Below are 22,795 nucleotides of genomic sequence, written 5' to 3'. Positions count from 1 at the left end.
AATGCTCTGGGACACTATCATCAGATCATCATAGAAACCCAAAACACAAAGAGGCTAAGAACTACTTCCTTTTTTTTTTTTTTTTTTTTTTTAAATTTTTTTTTTTTTTNCAGAGATAGAGACAGTCAGTGAGAGAGGGGACACAAGCAGGGGGAGTGGGAGAGGAAGAAGCAGGCTCCCAGCAGAGGAGCCTGACGTGGGGCTCGGATCCCGTAACGCCAGGATCACGCCCTGAGCCGAAGGCAGACGCTTAACCGCTGTGCCACCCAGGCGCCCCTAAGAACTACTTCCTGAAAGCATTACCCACTATTTCATTAGTACAGAAGGTCACATATAACCCACTTTGGAGAAGGTTATGTGTTCCCTCTAAAGGACTCCAGAAGGTATAAGTTCTCTCATTTGTGTTGTATTCTTTCACTATCAGACAACTGCATTTCAATTTTATTTTTTTTATTTTTTATTTTTTTAAAGATTTTATTTATTTATTTGACAGAGAGAGAGACAGCCAGCGAGAGAGGGAACACAAGCAGGGGGAGTGAGAGAGGAAGAAGCAGGCTCCCAGCGGAGGAGCCTGATGCGGGGCTCGATCCCAGAACACCAGGATCACGCCCCGAGCCAAAGGCAGATGCTTAACGACTACGCTACCCAGGTGCCCCTGCATTTCAATTTTAAATAACATTTTTAACAAATGTTTTAAATAAAACAAAATTGAAATCCTTTGCCTTTTTGTGAAATAGAATTGTAGTTTTAGCCTACTCATCAAAGATGCAATTTTGCTATAATATACTGATACTTTTGTCTGGATAAAAGATCTTATTCACTTGATTTCCCCCCATGAACACTATCAGAGATTCTCTCTCCTATACAGTTCACCTTTCTACCCATGTCTGCCCTTTCTCCATCACCATGGTGCCTCTCCTGCTACGAAAGAGCCACACTGGTTTTCATCAGCTGGTGTGAAGGTGTGAAAAGATCAGCTCTTTGGAATTGCAGGGAAAAAAGCGTGGCCTTGCTCTTCCTGTGTGACAAGCACGCACATCTGGGCCATCTGGGCAGCAGTATTTCCTTTTGTTGCCATGAAGACCATAGTCAGGGCAAAGGAGATGCTCAGGGCCAAGAAAAACACTTGTCCTGAGTTCTCCTTTTCTCCCCCACATTCCTTTTTTAAAATTTCATCTCATTTCATTTAAATTAAATTAAGTAACATACAGTGTATTATTAGTTTCAGAGTAGAGTTCAGTGATTCATCAATTGCATATCACACCCAGCACTCATTCCATCAAGTGCCCTCCTTAATGCCCATCACCCGGTTACCCCATCCCCCCACCCACCTCTCCTCCAGTGATTCTCAGTTTGTTTCCTAGAGTTAAGGGTCTCTTATGGCTTGTCTCCCTCTCTGATTTCATCTTATTTTCTTTTTCCCTTCCTTCCCCTATGATCCTGTTTTGTTTCTTAAATTCCACATATGAGTGAGATCATATGATAATTGTCTTTCTCTGATTGACTTATTTCACTTAGCATAATACCTTCTAGTTCCATCCACGCCATTGCAAATGGCAAGATTTCATTTTTTGATAGCTGAATAATATTCCATTATATATATGAGTGTGTGTAATATATATATACACACACACATATATATATATTAATTACATCTTCTTTATCCATTTATCTGTTGATGGACATCTGGGCTTTTTCCACAGTTTGGCTACTGTGGACATTGCTGCTATTAACATTGGGTGCAGGTGTCCCTTCAGATCAGCACTTTTGTATCCTTTGGATACAATTGCACTAGCAGTGTAATCGCTGGGTCATAGGGTAGCTCTATTTTCAACTTTTTGGGGAACCTCCATACTGTTTCCCAGAGTGGCTGCACCGGCTTGCATTCCCACCAACAGTGTAAGAGGGTTCCCCTTTCTCTGTATCCTCACCAACATCTCTTGTTTCCCGACTTGTTAATTTTCACCATTCTGTCTGGTGTGAGGTGGTATCTCAGTGTGGTTTTGATTCGTATTTCCCTGTTGCCGAGTGATGTTGAGCATTTCTCATGTGTCTGTTGTCCATTTGTATGTCTTCTTTGGAGAAATGTCGGCTGATGTCTTCTGCCCATTTCCTGACTGGATTATTTGTTGTTTGGGTGTTGAGTTTCATAAGTTCTTTATAGATCCTGGATACTAGCCCTTTATCTGATATATTATTTGCAAATATCTTCTCCTGTTCTGAAGGTTGTCTTTTGGTTTTGCAGAAAAGCCCCCAAATAGCCAAAGGAAGGTTGAAAAAGGAAACCGAAAGTGGTAGTATAGTCCACAATTCCGGACTTTCCCCACATTCTTAATGAGCTCAACGGCCAAAGTACCATTTGCAACACAAACAAGTCTGTGACCTAAAGGATCATCAGGGAAAGTCGAGATCTAAAGCATAACCCAGAAGCACATCAAGTCCTTTTTTAGTCACCTTGTCATTACTACCTCTGTTGGTGGACACTGGGTGTGGTCAGCAGAATAATGGCCCCCCAAGATGTCCACATCCTAATCCCCAAACACTGTGACTGTGTCACCTTACATGGTAAAAGAGACTTTGGAGATCCGATCAAGTTAAGGACCTTCAGATGGGGAGATTATCCTGAATTATCTGGATGGGCTCCATGGAAACACGAGAGAGAAGCAGGCAGGTCAGAGTCAGAGAAATGAGGACAGATGTAAAGGCCAGACCAACGCGGGGCCATCAACCAACGAATGTAGGCAGCTTCTTAGGAGCCGGAAAAGGCAAAAAAAATCTCCCCTGGATGGTCCAGAAGGAAGCAGCCCTGCTGACCTGTTTCAGCCTTCTGAGCTGCAGAACTGTGCAATGACAAACTTCAGTTGTTGTCAGCCACGAAGTTTATGGTAATTTGTTACAGCAACAATAGGGAAAAAATACACTGGTTTGTTCACAAGGCAGCCAGTCCTGGCTTCCTGGGCTCATGATGGCTGACCATGAGCAACAGGACCGCCACAGGGTCGCAGACACACTCCAGGACCTGCTTCCTGTGTCCTCACCAATAATGGCCAACTTCTTTGTGCTGGGCCCTGCTGGAGTACTTGACATGCATCCTCTCATTCACGGCAGCACGCTGAGGTCGGTGCCTTAGCGCTTCTGCCAGAGGCCACAGGCAGCCATGACGGATGGAGGCAGTTGATTCCAGAACCTGAATCATCACCCAACGGTCCCCCGACCCACCTCCTGCCATTGTTGCTCATTCTCTCTGTCTGGCGTGTCTCTAATCTAATTTGTAAATGATGGTCTATGAGTAAATAATATAAATAATGTAATTCTCTCTAAATAGAAACAAAATTTTGGTCACCATGCCTTGTGAAAACAGCTGGGCAGAATTCACCAGTCTTGGAGGGTTGGCTTGTGACAGTCTGATCTAAAATGTGAGCAATGTAGAAAAGACAAATTTTACTGTGAAACAGGGGGACTCCAATGAGATACACCATTTTTCCACTACCGTGGCTGACACGGGGCCAAGGAGGGGTCCAGAGGGCACATGGCGCAGACAGCAAATATGAGTCTAGCACAGTTCGGTGGGCATTTTGCACTAGAGACATTCTTCTGGGTCCAGCTGCTACATCGCCCGGCAACTGTATGACTCTCTCAGGAAAGGAGCAGCAGGATTCCTGCACGTGCACACAGGAGAAGGAAAAGAGAGGAAAAGATGCCCTCCAAGAGAAGCTTCATTACTAAATTGAAAGTTAGTATAGATTACTATTCTTATTATAAGTTTAACAAATTATTATAAGGCTTCAGTAAACCTTATTTAATAAGAGGGGCTGTTTTTGGCTGGACTGCTACTCAATACAGTATGGAAGTTCATCAGCACACCTGTTTCCCTCGGCTGCTTTGCTGTTAGGATTGAAAACATTTTGGGAAATAAAGGGACAAATCATCCATAATCCCGTAGCCCTGCAATCTGGGGTTGTTTTTTTTTTTTTCTTATTTTATCCTTTTTTTTACATGTATGTATGTTTTTACTCAAAAATTTTAAAACCACGTAAGAAATATAGTTTCCAGTTTAGGAAAATGGAAAAAGCAAAATAAAGTTACTGAAAACTCCACCCAGAGATAAGGATCATCGTCTATAGATTTGAGGTTTAAAAATTTTTTTTCAATTATAGTAAAATACACGTAACGAAGCTTACCGTCTTACCGGTAGTTAAGTGTGCAATTTGAGGGACTGACATTGAGTATATCCACACTGTTGTACTACCATCAACACCGTCCGTCCACAGAGCTCCTCTGATTTTGCAAAACTAAAACTCTGTACCCATTAAACACTAACCCCCCGTTCCTTTCCCATCTCCCCAGCCCCTGGCAGCCACCCTTCCACTTTCTGTCTCTGAATTAAACTATTCTAGGAATCTTAGAAAAGCAGAATCATACATTTCCTTTCATAACTGGCTTATTTCACTGAGCATAACATCTTTAAGGTTCATCCCTATCGTGGCATGCATCAGAAGTTCCTTCCCTTGGGGCGCCTGGGTGGCACAGCGGTTGAGCGTCTGCCTTCGGCTCAGGGCGTGATCCCGGTGTTATGGGATCGAGCCCCACATCAGGCTCCTCCGCTATGAGCCTGCTTCTTCCTCTCCCACTCCCCCTGCTTGTGTTCCCTCTCTCGCTGGCTGTCTCTATCTCTGTCGAATAAATAAAATCTTTAAAAAAAAAAAAAAAGAAGTTCCTTCCCTTCTCAGGCCGACTGATACCCTGCTGTATGCAGACGCCACACTCTGTGCACCCATTCATCCGTCTATGAACACTCGGGGTGCTTCTACCTTCGGCTGTTACGGACAACGCTGCTATGAACATGGGTGTCCACATATCTGAGTCCCTGCTTTTGCTTCTTTGGGGTAAATATCCAGAAGTGAAATTGCCGGACCATATGCTACTCTGTGTTTAATTTTTTCAGGAACCACCATAATGTTACAGACTCATGTTCACAAGCAGATGGGTCATCACCTGATCTGTCGCCTTCCTGTTTCCTAGGGGGCTGCAAAGTGCCTCACTCTGCAGTTTTGAAAACGTGCTCCATTAAGCCTTAGGAAAAGTCTTGTGAGTCTCTTAGGGGCACAGCCGGAGAGTAGAGCCGGGTGGGTGAGACTGAGGAGTCGGGAGATCACAGTTTCAATAAGAGCATCTCCACTGTTAGATGTTTTATGGGAAGCTTCCTCTGAAAATAGTTGTTTAAGAGGGAGTGTCTCACATTAAAAAAAAAAAAAAGTGTGAAGGCCACTCTAAATACAGATCAGCCCAAACCAGGACAAATTATTTTGTCTCAAACAATGTGCAAAAACGTCAACAAGCAAGTACAATAGTGGTATCGTTTGCAGAGCAAACCCTACACATAAGAAGTCATGTTAAATGTTAGCGTTTCTCGACGGTCCTCAAATCACAATGGCTCCTGGCAGCCTTCAGCTACACAGCTTGTCCTCGAAGCCTGCAGTTTCTGGAAGGCTGGTGTGTTGGCCCCGGGCAAGTCCCTGGCAGAGCAGGGTCCAGCCTCCCCAGGCCACTTCCAGCTCACGCAACCTCACCTTACACATTTCGGGAAATGTCTGGCCAAGAGCCAGAAAGAGCTGCTCAAACTCCAAAGCACTTGGACCCCCACCCACTAACGAGGCCCAAAGAGGGAGAGAAGTAGGTGGCGCGGACAGCACAGAGACACAAACAAAATTTGAGTTTGACCCCACTTGACCTTGAGAGTTTTGCCAGCTACATGAGGCGAGTATAAACCTAGGCTGGTGAGTGTGCGTCTGCGTGTGTGTGTTTAATTGTCCTGTCTGAATAGGTCAAAGAATGAACTCGAATATCCCATCAATGTCAATCTTCGATTTTAACCACTTTGACAGCCTTGTTATGGTCTACTTCTGGTTTCTCCTGTGTTTTCTCTTTTTCCATCTCATTTCCTTGCCTCTATTCCTTTTCGGCATCCAGGAGATGGTCAGCAGCATGGTACTTCCCATCATTATCCACTCCAGGGCCAGGACACACAGGTGTGCATGCACACTCCCTCCGCGTGCCTCCGGGCTGTGTCTCAGCTCACGCCAGCGTCAGCAGTTCCGGAGGGAGGTAACAGAATGACTCGTTCTTGCACTTCCTCGTTCTTCCCCAGTAAAGCTTTTGAGAGGGTTGCAACTTTAAACAACAGGAATTTCTGGGGCGCCTGGGTGACTCAGTCGGTTAAGCGGCCAGCTCTTGGTTTCGGCTCAGGTCATGATCTCAGGGTCCTGGGATCGAGCCCTGTGGGATTCTCTCTCTCCCTCTCCCTCTGCCCCTCCCCCTGCTCTCACGTGTGTTCTCTCTCTCTCAAATAAATAAACAACGTGGACCTCCCACCAAAAATCTAAAAAGGCATTCATTTCAATATAACACGAACAACACGTGTGGGCTCCAAGGCCACGTGCCACAGGGCCATATACACGGCACTGGGGAAGGGCTTGATTTCCAGCCATTACAATGAATTAACATCAAACCAGTTTTCCTTTAACAGGTGAACATGTAAGGCCTGGGGCGATTAAATTACTGTCCTCAGATCTGGCAGAAAGTGTGACAAAATCTCAAAAGCAAGGCTTCTGCTTTCCAATATGCCGGAGCCTCCTGGGAGCCTTGAATGCCTGTGAACTCCCTGCTTCTCTACACATGGCCCTGAATGAGTTTATTCAAAGAGCATTTAGTTGGAACTTTCCTTACATGTTTTGGGGGATGAAAATGCAAACTAGGTGCTATCCGTCCTCCCCGGGAGCCCAGCTCCCAGAGGAGAAGAGATACCCGAACTCATGGGTGCCCAGTGAGCCATGAGCTCTGTGAGAACAGCAGGAAAGGCACGTCCACGCAGGGCCTAGGTGAGCGGGTCTGCAGGGTTTCCTGTGAGAATATTGTTAGAGGGCAAAAGGGAGGCTCCCTCGGGCAGGTTGACAAGTCTGAACTTGATACACGGTTTGGAAAGTCATGCATGGTTTTAAATAAATGTTGGGTACGACTTCTTCGGAGTTTTAGAAAAATAACGTGGCCCACCATCTGCTGGCTGGGAAGCCCATGGGGAGGCCACTGGGGCAGACTACCAGCTGCTGGAATGTAGAGGAAATACCTTCGTCGGACATGTAGGAAATAGACTCACTGGGCCACATGACTGGTCACTTAGGCTTAGGGAGCAGGAGAAGTCAAGGATTTGTCTGAGTTTGCAGCACACTTAGGGTGAGCCAAGGACCACAGGGACAGTTGCATGAGGAAGCCAGTTCAGAACAGGGAAGCTGATACATTCCTTGTGAGGTTTGTACTAAACCTATAACCACGGATAGCCAAGGGCTGCTGCTCATATAGGTAGGAGACTCAGAATTAGTAGTGATTCTAGCGTTTAGGGCCATTAGCATCCCTATTCCAGAAGGTTCCATGTGAGTGGATGAAATTCCTCAGAAGGTGTAGTGGAGCCCCAAGGAAAGAAATTCAATGAGTTCTGGGGACTTTCCAGTATTTGGAGGTCCTAAGAGGAAGGAGGAGGAGGAGCTTGTGACCCCTGAATGGGAAATGGGAGGAGATCCGAGAGAAGCGGGAGGTGTGTGAGGAGGCAGGGGAGGCCCTGGTTCTCGGTGGGAGGCCTCAGCGGTGGAGGATGAGGAGGATCTGGGGTGAGGAAGCGAGTTAAGGGAGCTCCTGCGATGCGACCCGTGGGGCAGCCTGGTGAAGAAGCATTTTTCCAAGTTGAGGGGAAGCGACAGATGAAGGAGATAAGGTTAAACTGTTTTGCTTTGTTTGATTTAAATATTAGTCTCATATTTAGAGGTACCTTCACAGCAATATTTAGACTGGTGTTTGACCACCTATCTTGGTCCTATGGCCCAGTCATAAGTGACATGTAAACTTAACCATCACACTGAGTTTCCCCTTTGTCTCATGGATGATGGGGAATCACCAAACGATCTTATGTGGCAAGAAGCACAGCCATTTCTTTGTTTCAGAAGGACCCTCTGGCTGCATTATGACAAGTCTAGTGTGACTTGTCACACTAGACGAGCAGTGACACATGACGTTAGGCAAACCCAGCCAAGGTGAGAGATGAGGAAGGGTGTCATGTGGTGGAGGCTGGGGAATACAGAGGCTCTTCCCTTTGCTCTTTCTGCCACACCCTGTGGTGACAATATTGTCACAGGACAGTATTAAGGACTGTCCCACACATCCAGTGAGGGAGAAGGAGTTGAATGAAGGTGAAGGCGTGTCACGAAGGGTGAGGGTGTGTTGTGTGAATGCTTACTGAATGGGGATTTTATTTCCTGAGAGCAGCCAGACTACATGGCTCCACTCAGGCTTCTTCCCTGAGATCTGTGACGCTGCTTTGCTGGAATGAAACTGACATTTCTTTCTTTCTTTCTTTCTTTCTTTCTTTCTTTCTTTCTTTCTTTCTTTCTTTCTTTCTTTCTTTCTCTTTCTCCTTTTTTTATGCTCAGTTAGCCACTGTATAGTACATCATTAGTTTTTGATGCAGTGTTCAGTGATTCATTACTTGTGTATAATACCAAGTGCCCATCACAACACGTGCCCTCCTCAATACCCATCACCCAGTTACCCCATCCCCACACCCCCCTCCCCTCTGAAACCCTCAGTTTGTTTCCCAAAGTCCAGAATCTCTCATGGTTCATCTCCCTCTCTGATTTCTCCCCCTTCAAATTTCCCTCCGTTCCCCTATGGTCCTCTGTGAAACCATATGAAAATTATCTTTCTCTGCTTGACTTATTTCACTTAGCATAATCCCCTCCAGTTCCATCCATGTCCGTGCAAATGGTGGGCATTCATCCTTTCTGATGGCTGAGTAATATTCCATTGTATATATGGACCCCATCTTTTTTACCCATTCATCTGTTGAAGGGCATCTCAGCTCCTTCCACAGTTTGGCTATTGTGGACAATGCTGCTATGAACATTGGTGCATGTGCCCCTTCCTTTCACTACATCTGTATCTTTGGGGTAAATACCTAGTAGTGCAATTGCTGCTTCATAGGGTAGCTCTATTTTTAACATCTTGAGGAACCCCTATACCATTTTCCACAGTGGCTGCACCAGCTCACATTCCCCCCAACAGTGTAAGAGGGATCCCCTTTCTCCACATCCTCTCCAACATTTGTTACCTGTCTTGTTAATTCTTGCCATTCTGACTGGTGTAAAGTGATATCTCATTGTGGTTTTGATTTGAATTTCCCTGATGGCTAGTGATGCTGAAATGTTTTCATGTGTCTGTTAGCCATTTGTTTGTCTTCTTTGGAGAAGTGTCTGTTCATGTCCTCTGCCCATTTTTTGACTGGATTATTTGTTTTTTTCAGTGTTGAGTTTGAGAAATTCCTTTATAGATCTTGGATACCAGCCCTTTATCTGTAATGTCATTTGCAAATATCTTCTCCCATTCCGTGGGTTGCCTCTTTGTTTTGTTGACTTTCCTTTGCTGTGCAGAAACTTTTTATCTTGATGAAGTCCCAAAAGTTCATTTTGCTTTTGTTTCCCTTGCCTCTGGAGACGTGTATTGAAAGAAGTTTCTGTGGCCAATGTTGAAGAGGTTACTGCTTATGTTCTCCTTTAGGATTTTGATGGGTTCCTGTCTCACATTGAGGTCTTTCATCCATTTTGAATTTATCTTTGTAGAAGGTGTGAGAGAATGGTCCAGTTTCATTCTTTTGCATGTAGCTGTCCAATTTTCCCAGCACCTCTTATTGAAGAGACTGTCTTTTTTCCATTGAATATTTTTTCCTGCTTTGTCAAAGATTAGTTGACCATAGAGTTGAGGGTACATCTCTGGAGTCTCTATTCTGTCCCATTGGTCTATGTGTCTGTTTCTGTGCCAGTACCATGCTGTCTTGGTGATCACAGCTTTGTCATAGAGCTTGAAGTCAGGCATCGTGATGCCCCCAGCTTTGTTTTTCTTTGAAACTGACATTTCAACTTGAAAATGATCCTCTGCTTTTTTGCCACTTCTGTTGAGCTCAGCGTGTCCCTCCACACTAACGCATTCTCTTCTCTCCAGTGCTCCCACCACTTCTCTCTATTCACACTGATAGAAAACCTTCTTGGACACTATTTGGCGAGTCCACAGAGTTAATGAATCATTTACGGAACACCTGCTCCAGTCCTATTTCACTCCCCTGCCACCATGCAGCTAGTACCACGTCGTGTCAACACGATCCCAAATTCAGAGTACTCAGCTATATCACGTGGTCATGCAGATAATCTAAAACATGCTCATATTAAAATATTCCAATTACTACCCATATGTGAGCATGCTATTAAAAAGAAATGTTGTGGAGTATGTACTGTGCTCTGGGAATGTGCGGAATAACCCAGTGGACCTCAATTTCAAAAGCATCACATGACTTTTGCCAGGTTTTTTTTTTTAAGATTTTATTTATTTATTCAACAGAGATAGAGACAGCCAGCGAGAGAGGGAACACAAGCAGGGGGAGTGGGAGAGGAAGAAGCAGGCTCATAGCGGAGGAGCCTGATGTGGGGCTCGAACCCATAACACCGGGATCACGCCCTGAGCCGCAGATGGATGCTTAACCGCTGTGCCACCCAGGCGCCCCTGACTTTTGCCAGGTTTTGTGTTTCAAGGAACTTGTGAGAGAAACAGGAGTGTTTCTGACATGATACCACCTGGTCCCTGCCAGCAGTCACTTGTTAACACCCTGTCCTCCTCTCCCTTAATTTTAAGGGTCTTATTTAGAAGTACAGTCGACCACTGAACAACGTGGGGGTCAGGGCACCCACCCCCCCATATAGCCAAAAATCTGTGTTTAACTTTTGACTCCCCCCAAAAACTTAACTACTAAGAGCCTATTGTTGACCAGAAGCCTTTCTGATAACATAGCTAATTAACACATTTTGTATGTTATATATATTGTATACTATATATTCTTACAATAAACCAAGCTAAAGAAAAGAATATGGTATTAAGAAAATCATATGGAGGGCGCCTGGGTGGCTCAGCCAGTTAAGCATCAGCCTTTGGCTCAGGTCTTGATCTCAGGGTCCTGGGATGGAGCCCCGCATCCGGGCTCCCTGCTCGGCAGGGAGTCTGCTTCTCCCTCTCCCTCTGCCCCTCCTCCCCACTTCCGCGCGCTCTCTCTCTCTCTTTCAAATAAATAAATAAAATCTTTTTTAAAAAAGAAAGAAAATCATATGGAAAATACATTTATAGTACTGTACTATAGTTACTGAAAAAATTTGCAAAAAATGACCCGTGCAGTTCAAACCTGAGTTATTCAGTTGCATGACAATTACGTAGAGCAGTCTGTCTTCTAAATATGTCCATTCCTTTTGGGGGGGCTTTGACTGGATATATTGCAGGTGGGAAGTTAAGTAGAACATAACCTTCTTACCCTCTTGGAACGTGGTAGAGTATATTAGCACACCATGGTTTGTCAGGGACAGACCCAATAATAGCTGTTGTCCTGGTGTCCCACTGAGTTCAGCAGTTGTCACAGCTTTTTCATTTTTAGTGAAGTATTTTTGCTAATAGCTACATTAAGCCAGGAGGGGTTTGGTAGACCTTCACTTAGGGTGTCAAGATTCTGCCCTGGTCTTTCCAACGGTGTGTGACACTCTTAGTTACATCAGTCAAGGCCCACCTAGGAGACAAAACCACTGCAGTTCTTTGAACGGGGGAAGCAGGGTACAGAATTGTTCAACAGGCAAAGGAGTGAAATGGGGCTCCCGGGGGAGTAGATGTAGCAGGTACAAAGGGCCAGCTGCTATCTCAGGGCTGAGAGGAGTGGACAATGAAAGACAGTGAAAGGACCTAGGACCTGGGAGACCCTGCTGAGAGACAGACCTCTTTGAAGAGGGCATGGCTGCCACCGGCACATGACGCCAGCCACGGGCCAGCGGGCCAGCTCAGAGCTGGCCCAGAGAAGCCATCTGCCGCCGCTGGTGGGAGGACCTGGGCTGTAGAAGCAAAACGCCAGGTGGGGGTAGAGTTGCCTGAGGTTGCAGCCTTCGTGACTGCGGAAAGGCCGTGCCCGGGGGAAGGCAGGGGAGTGCAGGTGGAGACGGGCGGTGTGGGCTGCGTGCCCCTGCGCTGAATAACCACAGGAGGCCAGCATCCCAGGGAGGTCAGTGCCTTTCTACTGCTGTCTCCTCGAATGTCTCTCTAGAGCCCCCTACTGATGAATCCCAACACCAGACCCGCTGGTGGAGTAGTAATGCTGCTAGGATTTTAGGGTGCCAAGGACAGGTGGAGGTAGAGCCCAGAGACAGTAAACTGGTAACACAGCGATGCATGGAGCTCGCACTGTTCACTACAGCCTGGGGGAACCTCCGAGGCAACTGATGAGTCTGTGCCTCTTTTCCTGGCCCTTTCCAGGCCCTCCCCTTCCACGCACGTCACTCAGGCACACCTCATTTGAGTCCGCTTTGTTTTAGCACACTTTGCTTTATTGAGCTTTGCAGATACTGTGGTTTTGGGGTTTTGGTGTGGTTTTCTTTCTTTCTTTTTTTTTTTTTTTTTTACAGATTGAAGGTCTGTGGCAATCCTGCATCAAGCAAGTCTCCAACAGAATTTGCTCACTTTGTGTCTCTGTCTCACATTTTGGTAATTTTTGTAATATTTCAAACTTTGTCATTATATGTGTGATGGTGATCTATGCCTGGTGATCCCCGATGTTGCTGTAATTGTCTGGGGCCACCACTAACCACGCTCATATGAGATGGAGAACTTAATCGATAAATGTTGTGTCTGCTTCGCTCCATCTCTCTCCCTCCCCTAGCGCCTCCCTGCTCCCAGAGACGCGACAATAGTGAATAGGCCAATGTATCCCTGTTCAAGTGAAAGAAAGAGCTACACGTCTCTCACTTTAAATCGAAAGGCAGAAATGATTAAGCTTAGTGACGAGGGCATGTTGAAAGGCAAGGCAGGCCTCTTGTGGCAAACAGCCAAGTTGAAAGCGAAGGAAAAATTCTTGAAGAAAATTCAAAGTGCTACTCCAGTGAACACATGAATGATAAGAATGTGAAACAGCCCGATTGCTGCTGTGGAGAAAGCGTGAGTGGTCTGGAGAGAAGACGAAACCAGCCACAACATTCCCTTGAGCCAAAGCCTCATCCAGAGCAAGGCCCTAACTCTCTTCAGTTCTGTGAAGGCTGAGAGAGGTGGGGAAGCTGCAGAAGGAAAGGCGGAAGCTAGCAGAGGTTGGTTCCTGGCTTTAAGGCAAGAAGCCATCTCCGTGACATCAAAGTGCAAATGTAAAGCTACAAGTGCTGATGTGGAAGCTGCCGCAAACCATCCAGAAGGTCTAGCCAAGGTCACTAATGTAGGAGGCTGCACTGCACGACGTATTTTCAATGAGACAAAACAGCCTTCTATTGGAAGAAGATGCCATCCAGGACTCTCATAGCTAGAGAGGAGAAGCCAATGCCTGCCTTCAAAGCTTCAAAGCACAAGCTGACTCTCTTGTTGGGGGCTGATGCAGCTGGTGACTTGAAGTTGAAGCCAGTGCTCATTTGCCATTCCAGAAATCCCAGGGCCCTTAAGAATTATGCTAGGTCTACTCTGCCTGTGCTCTATAAATGGAACTACAAAGCCTGGATGGCAGCACATCTGTTAACAACATGGTTTACTGAATATTTAAAGCCCACTGTTGAGATGTAATGCTCAAAAAAAAAATTATTCCTTTCAGTATATTCCTACTTATTGGCAATTAGCTGGTCACCCAAGAGTTCCGACAGAGATGTGCAAGATGAATATTGTTTTCACACCTGCTAACACAACATCCATACGGAAGCCTGTGGATCGAGGAGTCATTTCAACTTTCAAGTCTTATTATTTAATAAACACATTTTGTAAGTCTAGAGCTGCCATGGGGAGTAATTCTCCGATGGATCTGGGCAAAGTCAACTGAAAACCTTCTGGAATGGATTCACAACATTTGTGATTTGTGGGAAAAGGCCAAAATATGAACACGAACAGGCATTTGGAAGAAGTTGATTCCCACCCTCATGGATGACTTTGAGGGCTCAGGACTCCAGTGGAGCAAGGAACTGCAGATGTGGTGGAAAGAGCAAGAGAACTAGGAGAGCAGAGCCTGAAGATGGGACTGAACCGCTGCCATCTGGTGATAAACTTGAATGGGTGAGGAATTGCTTCTTATGGACGAGCAAAGACTGTGGTTTCCTGGGATGGCAGCTGCTCCTGGGGAAGATGCCATGAGGACTGTTGAGATGACAGCAGAGGATTTAGAATGTGACATAAGCTTAGTTGATCAAGCAGCAGGGGGTGAGAGGATGGACTCCAATTTTTGAAAGAAGTTCTCCTTGGGTCAAATGCTATCAAACAGCATCACGTGCTACGGAGAAACTTCTCATGAAAGGAAGTCAATCAATGCAGCAAGTGTCACTGTTATCTTGAGGTACAGCTGCAACCACCACAATCTCCAGCACCAGTCACCCCGATCCATCAACTGCCATCGAGAAGGGGACAAGACCCTCCACCAGCAAAAAGATTATTCACTAAAAGCTCAGGTGATGGTTAGCAGTCTCAGCAATAAAGTATTTTTAGATTAAGGTTTGTACATTTTTTAGATATAATGCTATTATTGCACACTTCATAGACTATAGCATAGTGTAAACATAACTTTTATATGCACTGGGAAATAAAAAATTCATTTGACTTGCTTTATCACGATATTTGCTTTATTATGGCGGTCTGGAACCAAAACCTCACTATTTCCAAGGTGTGCCTGTATACAGAACTAACTTGCTGATAAAGCCACAGTCTATCTGTTGTCAAGGCGGTGTGCGTGGTCACAGCAGCTAGGGACAGGCAAGTCCTTCTGTCTCTAGTGTGGGTGGGAGAAGTATTTGGTACTCCCGTTTTCCCTCGCTTGTGCCGTGGTTCCTGCAAGGCATATGAGAAGCCATCATCTGGCAGGGGCAATTGGAAACATGGAAAATTATAGCTTAGACATAGGTAAAATATGCACAGAGAAATAGAGGCTGACCAGTCCAGTTATGGTGTATTATAGAAAATCCAGTTATAGCAATTATAGGGGAAAAAAGTCTAAACTCTCTGGCAACAGTGATTTTATCTTTCATTATAGAGTGAAAATCCATAGACATTTATTTATTGTGTGGTTATACTCCTTTATTTTGCAGTAAATCGTTTCAACAAACGTGGGCTCAAAAATTAAGTACTGGGTTTTCATATCTCAAGAAATAGAGTGTGTAATGTGCACACAATGGTGTTTCCCAGCCACCATAGAGGTGATCTCTACCCATGTGAAGACCAGAAGATGCTATCTATAAGACAATACCAGCATTTCCTTCAAGAGGTGGTAGTTAATTTTTTAAAGATTTATTTATTTACTTGAGAAAGAGAGAGAAGAGTGAGAAGGGTAGGGGCAGAGGGAGAGAGAGAATTTCAAGCAGACTCCCCGCTGAGCATGAAGCCTGACCCAGGGCTCAGTCTCACGACCCCAAGATCATGACCTGAGCCAAAATGAAGGGTGGGAGGCTTAACCAATTGAGCCACCCAGACGCCCCTAAAAGGTAGTAGTTATTTTTTTAAAAGACATATTTATTTTATTTGAATGAGAGAGCACTAGAGTGAGTGGGGGGAGGGGCAGAGGGAGAGAGAGAATCCCAAGCAGACTCCCCGCTGAGCAAGGAGGCTGACAAGGGGCTTGATCCCACAACCTTAAGATCATGACCCTGAGATATGACCTGAGGTGAAATCAAGAGTCAGACGCTTAACCAACTGAGCCACCCAGATGTCCCTAAAAGGCAGTAGTTATTTTAAGAAGATTCTACCCAAAGAAGAGGTCTGATGAGTCCAGCTGCAGGGGCACACATCCGGTGACTTTTACTGTTAACTCTAAATTAGCTGCTGTCATTTCCAAAAAGCAAAGCCGTATGTGAACATGTATTGCCAAAGCCAGTTTCATCACGGCTTCAAATTAAAAAGCAGCTTAAGGTGTTCATTTAATTCATGGATAGAATCCAAGTTAAGGTTTTGGGAGTTGTGTCTCCCGGAAGTGAAATCTATAGTACTCTGTGAATAGATGCTGTTATAAACTTAGTTAAAATGTGTATCAGTGAAGATTTTTGTAATGACAATATGAGTCAAATATTGATGGAACACACACCCCTGTGTCAAAACGATATTCTTACTAGGTTAAAAACCTTTGGAGAAGAAGTGACTGGAGTTGGTTATGAAATACACACAATCTGGACCGTGTTAACAAGTTGCAGTATTCTTCCAAGCAAGATATAATACGTAGTTGTGCAAATTTACAAATACTCTGTATATAATCGCCACTACAAACTATCTGTGGAGAAGCTGCTGACAAATACCAGAACAGATGTCCACACGGCAGTACACGCTCTTCCTCTCCGGGGTCTCTCAGCAGATGGAACGCAGCTGTCTTGCTCTTCTGGAGAATGATTCTAAATTAGCCTAAATGTCCAATGATGGTGTTCACCTTTGAACTGAGTCCCCTAAATGTCGGGTGCATTTGTTCAAAAGCAATTAGAAATGTTTAATCAGGGGCGCCTGGGTGGCACAGCGGTTAAAGCGTCTGCCTTCGGCTCAGGGCGTGATCCCGGCGTTGTGGGATCGAGCCACATCAGGCTCCTTCACTGTGAGCCTGCTTCTTCCTCTCCCACTCCCCCTGCTTGTGTTCCCTCTCTCGCTGGGCTGTCTCTATCTCTGTCGAATAAAAAAAAAAAATCTTTAAAAAAAAAAAAAAAAAGAAATGTTTAATCAAAATATTCAAAGAGTGGAGTATCTAAATGTAAATTTTGATGGTCAAACACAAAATTTGCAAACAGGGAGATATGCAAAGTTGTACCTACAAAAACATGGGAGAAACAAATTAAATAGTCTGAGACTTAATTCTGAAACTCTATAATTGAATTTTGGAATATTTTGGCTCGTGGGAAGAATCTTTCGATAGAGTTCCTATTTTTAATTGGATAAACTTATCCTCTATATTAGAATCCAGTGAAACGGAAGTCAAAAAAATTTGTAGCATATAAATTTGGAGAACACTTCAAAAGAGTTACATAGATAAATCATTTGATACATTCTGTTCCATACGAGCATTTGGAAAAGAAGCACATACTGTGTGGAGGCAAAAAGACGGTAGCTATGGAAATATTCCCACTAAATATTTATACGTTTTGTCGACACAAAATGAGCAAATCTTTGAAAATTTCTTTAAAAAGAAAGATTTATTGGTGCTCAAGTGAGGACAGCTGCCCAGGATACTCAGTCTTTGCAAAGAAGAAAGTTCTCCTCAGAAGGAGTGTGTAATGCAGAGTTATACATGCTTTTTTGTTATATCAAGAGTTACAAATCATCAGGACATAAGACATTCCAGAAAATAAAAAACTTTATCTTATGCAGTTAGTATGTGTAAGGTTGCAGGCTTTGAAGTGTGGGAACTTAGGGAGATTTTCACTCTTATCTTTAGTTTGAAATGGTTCTTTTAGGTTACTTGTTGATGAAGCAGGTATACAGTGTGTGCAATGGGCAGAAACGGAGCCCATGCTTTGAAGTGTGGCTCAGTCATTCTGATTCTGGTAAAAGTTCAGGTATAGCTTCCCTGAGAGCTCAGGAGCAGGGCCCACCTACATGAAAAGTTGAAAACTTCCTTTATCAATTTTAATATGAAAAAAAATAGAATTGAGAAGATCTTTATTTTTCAGAATTTGCTCTGAGCTTACCTAGGTCCCTCAGCATCTGAAAAATGAATGAAATGAAAAATGAATTTTAAAAACGCTGTATTCGACAGCAGGTCTGGCTACATAATTTGCAGGATCCAATGCAAAATGAAAATGAAGGACCCTCTGACCAAAACTTTGAGGTTCAAGACAATAATAAGAGAGCATTAAACCAAGTGTGGGCCCTTCTGAGAGGGGCTCAGGATGGCCACACAGGCCACGTGCTTAAGAAGCCACAAGTGCTGGTCAACAGACAAGAGCCAAGGGATGGGGACAATAATTTCAAATTTGTGAATCATACAACGAATAAAAAATCTTTAAAAATTTTTAATAAGATCATATTGAAAAATAAATTTTTGAGATAAATACCAGGGACATTTCAGCAGATTCAGCTAAGAATCAAATTAAAATATATTAATAGGTAGCAAGAATAATTATTCTGCCTATTTTTTAAACATTTAGATAATCAGGGGCACCTGGCTGGCTCAGTTGACAGAGCATGCAACTCTTGATCTTGGGGTTGTGAGTTTGAGCCCCATGTTGGGCGTAGAGATTACTTAAAATCTTTAAAAAATAAGTTAAAAAATGTTTATTTTTTAGATATTATTTAGATTATTTAGATAATATATTTTTAATTGTGCTTCAATTTATATGTTAAATTTAATCTTTTGAAAGAATATATTTTTAAAGGCCATTTTGACAAGAATTATTTTTAGGTCAACTTTAATAAAAACCAAGTTGGTAGTCAGTAAAACAATTTCTAAAAAAAAAAAAAATCAATTATTTTCATGACCTCTTTCATTTTCAGGTGTCCCAGTTTGGACACACTACATACCTAGCAAGTATATTTGATGTCACACTTAAATATTTCATGTTATACAGATGTGTCCAGGTGTTACATAAGCTTTATATACTGAAAAAATAATTCTATGTTTTCAGGAAAATATGTGAATTGTTCTCTAATCTAATTCCAGTTGTGTGTTGATCTGTTTCCTCTAAGAATGGGGAGGAAAAGGAAATGTTACTTCTAAGAAAGATTTTTTTTTAAGATTTATTTGTTTTAGAGAGAGAGAGAGAGCGAGCACATGCTTGAGAAAACAAGGGGCAGGGCAGAGGGAGAGGGAGGGAGAGAATCCTCAAGCCAGCTACCCCCTGGGTGTGGAGCCCGGCTCAGGACTGGATTCCAGGACCCTGGGATCATGACCTGAGCTGAAACCAAGAGTTGGACGCTTAACTGACTGAGCCACCAGGTGCCCCTAAAAAAGAATATTTTTAAATTAGCTACAAGTTCACCGAAGAGTTATGACATCTATTTTCAGCATTCATTTCCCTTTGTAGCTCACTACCTTTTAGCAAAGTGACATGGGTACTTGTGAATTTCAAGAAAACTGGTTACATAATTGCCCTTGGCATTCTAAGGAAGTATCTAAATGACTGTAAAAAAGAAAGGGTTTTTAATGATATTGGGAACACTTTTTTAATGTTGAGAAGAAAATGTATCCAAAGTTTTGTCTACTGATTAAAAATAACAACAGCAATATAAGTGATATTTATCTCAAAAGGTATCTATGGAAATTAAATTAATGTATGTAAAGGGCTCTGCATTTGGTCTAGCTGATTAAAAAATAAAAAATATTAACAAATGGGCCTATTATTGTGTCTCTTAGCCACACTGTCTTCTCCTGTAGGGTTAGATAGCTATTTCTGCATCTACTGATATCACGATACAATTTCACTCCTTTGTTCTGTAAATGAGACAGATGACATTAATTTGATCATGTTGTACTGAGTTTGCATGCCTGGGATAAACTCAACTTTTCCATAGTATCCTTATAGTATCAAGGCTGTGGTAGCCACAAGCAATGAGACCAACTTTTTGTTTTGTTTTGTTCTATTTGGTTTTGTTTCATCCTCCTCATATTTTGGCTAAGTCCGATTTGTGCCTTGATCACTACCTACAGTTTCTACTGCTGGGAATTTGAACCCAGGTCCCATCCAACGGCAAGGCTTGCCCCATTCACCAAGATCCAGTCTCAGTAAGGGAGTGAATAAAAAACACGGCCCCGGTGCATTCATAAAACAGTTGGGCCTTATCCGATGATTCCATTCTCTTTTCTTCAGACCACGCATTAAAGCTTCAGAAAGAACAATATGAAATCAAAGTACTTTACTGACATAAAGATATTGAAGTGCATCCAAGGGCAGGACCTCAGCTGGCTCTGGTCACCATCTGCATGACCATTGTAGGCCAAATTCATTCCAACTAGAACTGTGCTTGCACTGATATTTTAAGGCTGAGTCGTTTGAAAGAATGAATTGATATAAGAACTTAAGGAAGAAGGAGGATAAGATAGGAGAAATGGGAGAAAAAATCTTTGCAGGCATTTATGACAATTTAAAAGGAAAGTGCATCTCCAACAAAATATTAGCAAACTGAATTCAACAAAATATATTATAAGGATCATATGCCGTGATCAAGTGGGATTTATTCCAGGAATGCAACATCCACAAACAATCAATGATATATCACATTAACAAAATGAAGGATAAAAATCATATGATCATCACAATAGATGCAGAAAAAGAATTTGACAAAATTCAACATCCATTCATGATAAAAGTGCTCTTCGACAAATCGGGTATAATAGGAACATACCTCAACATAATAAAAGCCACAGCTATGACAAGCCCACAGCTAAAATCATACTCAATGGTAAAAAACTGAAGGATTTTCCTCTAATATCAAGTACATTACAAAGATGTCAACAGTCAGCACTTACATTCAACATAGTACTGGAAGTCCTAGCAAAAAGCAATTAGGCAGGAATAAGAAATAAAAGACATCCAAATTGGAAAGAAGTAAAATTGTCTCTATTTACAAATGATACATATATATAAAACTCCACACACACAGAGAACTGTTACAAATGATAAATAAATTCAGCAAAGTTGCAGGATGTAAAATCACTATACAAGTATCAGCTGTATTATACTAATAAGTCAGAGCAAGACAAATATTATAGGATCTCACTTATGTAGAGAATCTAAAACAAAGGGGGGAACCACAAATTCATAGATATAAAGAGGAGATTGGTGGTTGTCAGAGGTGGGGATTGGAGGGGGGGTGAGTGAAATGGGTAAAGATGGTCAAACTTCCAGGTATAAGAAATAAATCTTGGGGTGCCGAGGTGGCTCAGTTGGCTGAACCCCGGATTCTTGGCTTACTCAGGTCATGACCTCTGGGTCCTGGGATGAGCCCATAGTGAGCTCTGTGATCAGTGGGGAGTCTGCTTCAAGATTCTCTCTCTGTGTCCCTTGGGCTCGCTCTCTAATAAATTTTTTTTAATCTTTTAAAAAAAGAAACTTTAAAAAAATTTAATCTTGGGGGTGTAATGCACAGCATGATGACTATATTTTTTAAAAGGAGAGACCCCACATACCATTCAAACACAATTCCACGATATTTAAATATAACAAAGCCTTTCTTTTCTGTCCATAGTTTTTAAATATTTTCCTGATTATATAAGAATACAAGTTCATTGTAGAAAATTTTAAAATTACTATATATATCTCCAAATAATAATGAGCAAAACCCACCTACAATTCTGGAACCTATTTTAAACATGTTAGAGTGTGAATTTCTTGCAGCTCATCTACTCACCTGGAGCCAGTGGCAGTTGGATCGCTGCTCCAGATGATGCGGGCGGCGGGATTCCGAGTCCTGTCCACTATGGAACAGGTGTTTCGAAATGCAGTGAAACCCGAGCAAGGAAGGGAGTTCAGCAGCGCACGACCCCCGGAGGCCTCCATCCGTGCATCCAAATCCCATGTCCTGCGGCCCCGCCTCCTGAGATTCCCAGGCCCTGGGCCCCGCTTCCCGCCTCCCCCTGCCAGCAACGCTGGGCACAGGTGCTGGTGCCCGGCTCCGTGCTGCCCACCGGCGGGCGTGTAAGATCAGGATCAGCGGGTGCGCGAGCCCCCCACTCCGTCCCCTTCTACCCAGGCTGTGCGGTCCTGCAGCGTCTCCCGGTGCTCCGCGTGCAGACGGCGCGGGCCTCCGCAGGGCTCTCCCCGCCGCCACGCCCCTGCGCCCTGAGCCTCTCTCCCGGCCTCCAACGCCTGCACCCTCAGCGAGGCCGCACGCAGTCCGAGGCTCCTCCTCTGAGAACCGCAGCAGAATGGAGGGGTGGGGGGCGTGGGCTCCCCAGCAATCTCCCTCTGGCCCTCCTGGAGGGTTGCGAGCCCTGCGGGTTCCTAGAGCCTGCTGAGCCCCCGGTCCCAGCTCCACAGCCACGGCCCTGGTTCGGGGTCCAGTTTCGTGTGTTTTCAGGGCTGGACATGTCCCGGCCCCGCTTTTGCAGATGAGAAAATGGAAGCAGAGAAATGAGACTTCCTGTTAGAGGCTGGGGCATTTCCTGCTGTCCTGTGCTGCTTGCTGAGGGCTGTGCTGATGGGAGCCTTGGTTTCCCCTCAGCCCCGCGGAAGGCGAGGTTTGGACGCATCAGTACAGACCTCAGACCTGGCTTCTTTCCGTTGCAGGTTGCAAGAACTTGTTGATGGTGCTGAACTCTTTGGGCCTCAGATCCCTCCTGGTTTATTCACTGCTGAGGATTAAATAAAATCGTCTGGGTAAAACACTGTAGGGCAAAGCATGTGCTCGGGAAGCATTTGTGAGTGGGTGAGACCAACTCTTTCCTAGAATTAAATCCTGGGGGGATTTTATGTTGTAGATCCTTACAAGAAATGCCGCAGGATGGAGTAGAAATGTCTTTGGGCACAATCTCATAAAAGACATAGAAGCCTTATTCGGGTGACTGTGTCTTTTACTAAAATTATATCTCGAGTGACCTTTCAAAGGCAATTTGACAGCTAAGTGAAAGAATTCTGGGAGAGCTCTTAGAGTAGCAAGCGTGTTTATTCTACACGCATTGTGACTTTTGACCTGGTTAAGGTCTTACTGTGTGATAGGTCTCCAACAGAGAGGAGCACTGGTGTCCATTTGTATGACTCACTACTGATCCGGCCTGACAGTCCTCCAGAGAAATGGCGGACACACACCTTGAAAC

General features: G+C 43.9%; 1 protein-coding gene across 1 annotated transcript in view; it reads right to left on the bottom strand.

Annotated features, from left to right (window-relative positions):
• Positions 1-22,088, bottom strand: part of SERPINB9 (serpin family B member 9) — a 47,611-nt gene extending 25,523 nt beyond the window's left edge. Inside the window, exon 1 of the mRNA XM_034660408.1 lies at positions 21,391-22,088. Within this exon, the coding sequence (XP_034516299.1) occupies positions 21,391-21,539 (149 nt within the window). The 5' untranslated portion in view covers positions 21,540-22,088. The remainder of the gene's footprint in view (positions 1-21,390) is intronic.
• Between the last annotated feature and the right edge of the window lie 707 nt (positions 22,089-22,795).

This window comes from Ailuropoda melanoleuca, chromosome 5, assembly GCF_002007445.2.
Source record: "Ailuropoda melanoleuca isolate Jingjing chromosome 5, ASM200744v2, whole genome shotgun sequence".
In the NCBI taxonomy this organism is placed as follows: domain Eukaryota; kingdom Metazoa; phylum Chordata; class Mammalia; order Carnivora; family Ursidae; genus Ailuropoda; species Ailuropoda melanoleuca.
Note: the sequence above shows the minus strand (reverse complement) of the source record. Positions and strands in the feature narration are given on the sequence as shown.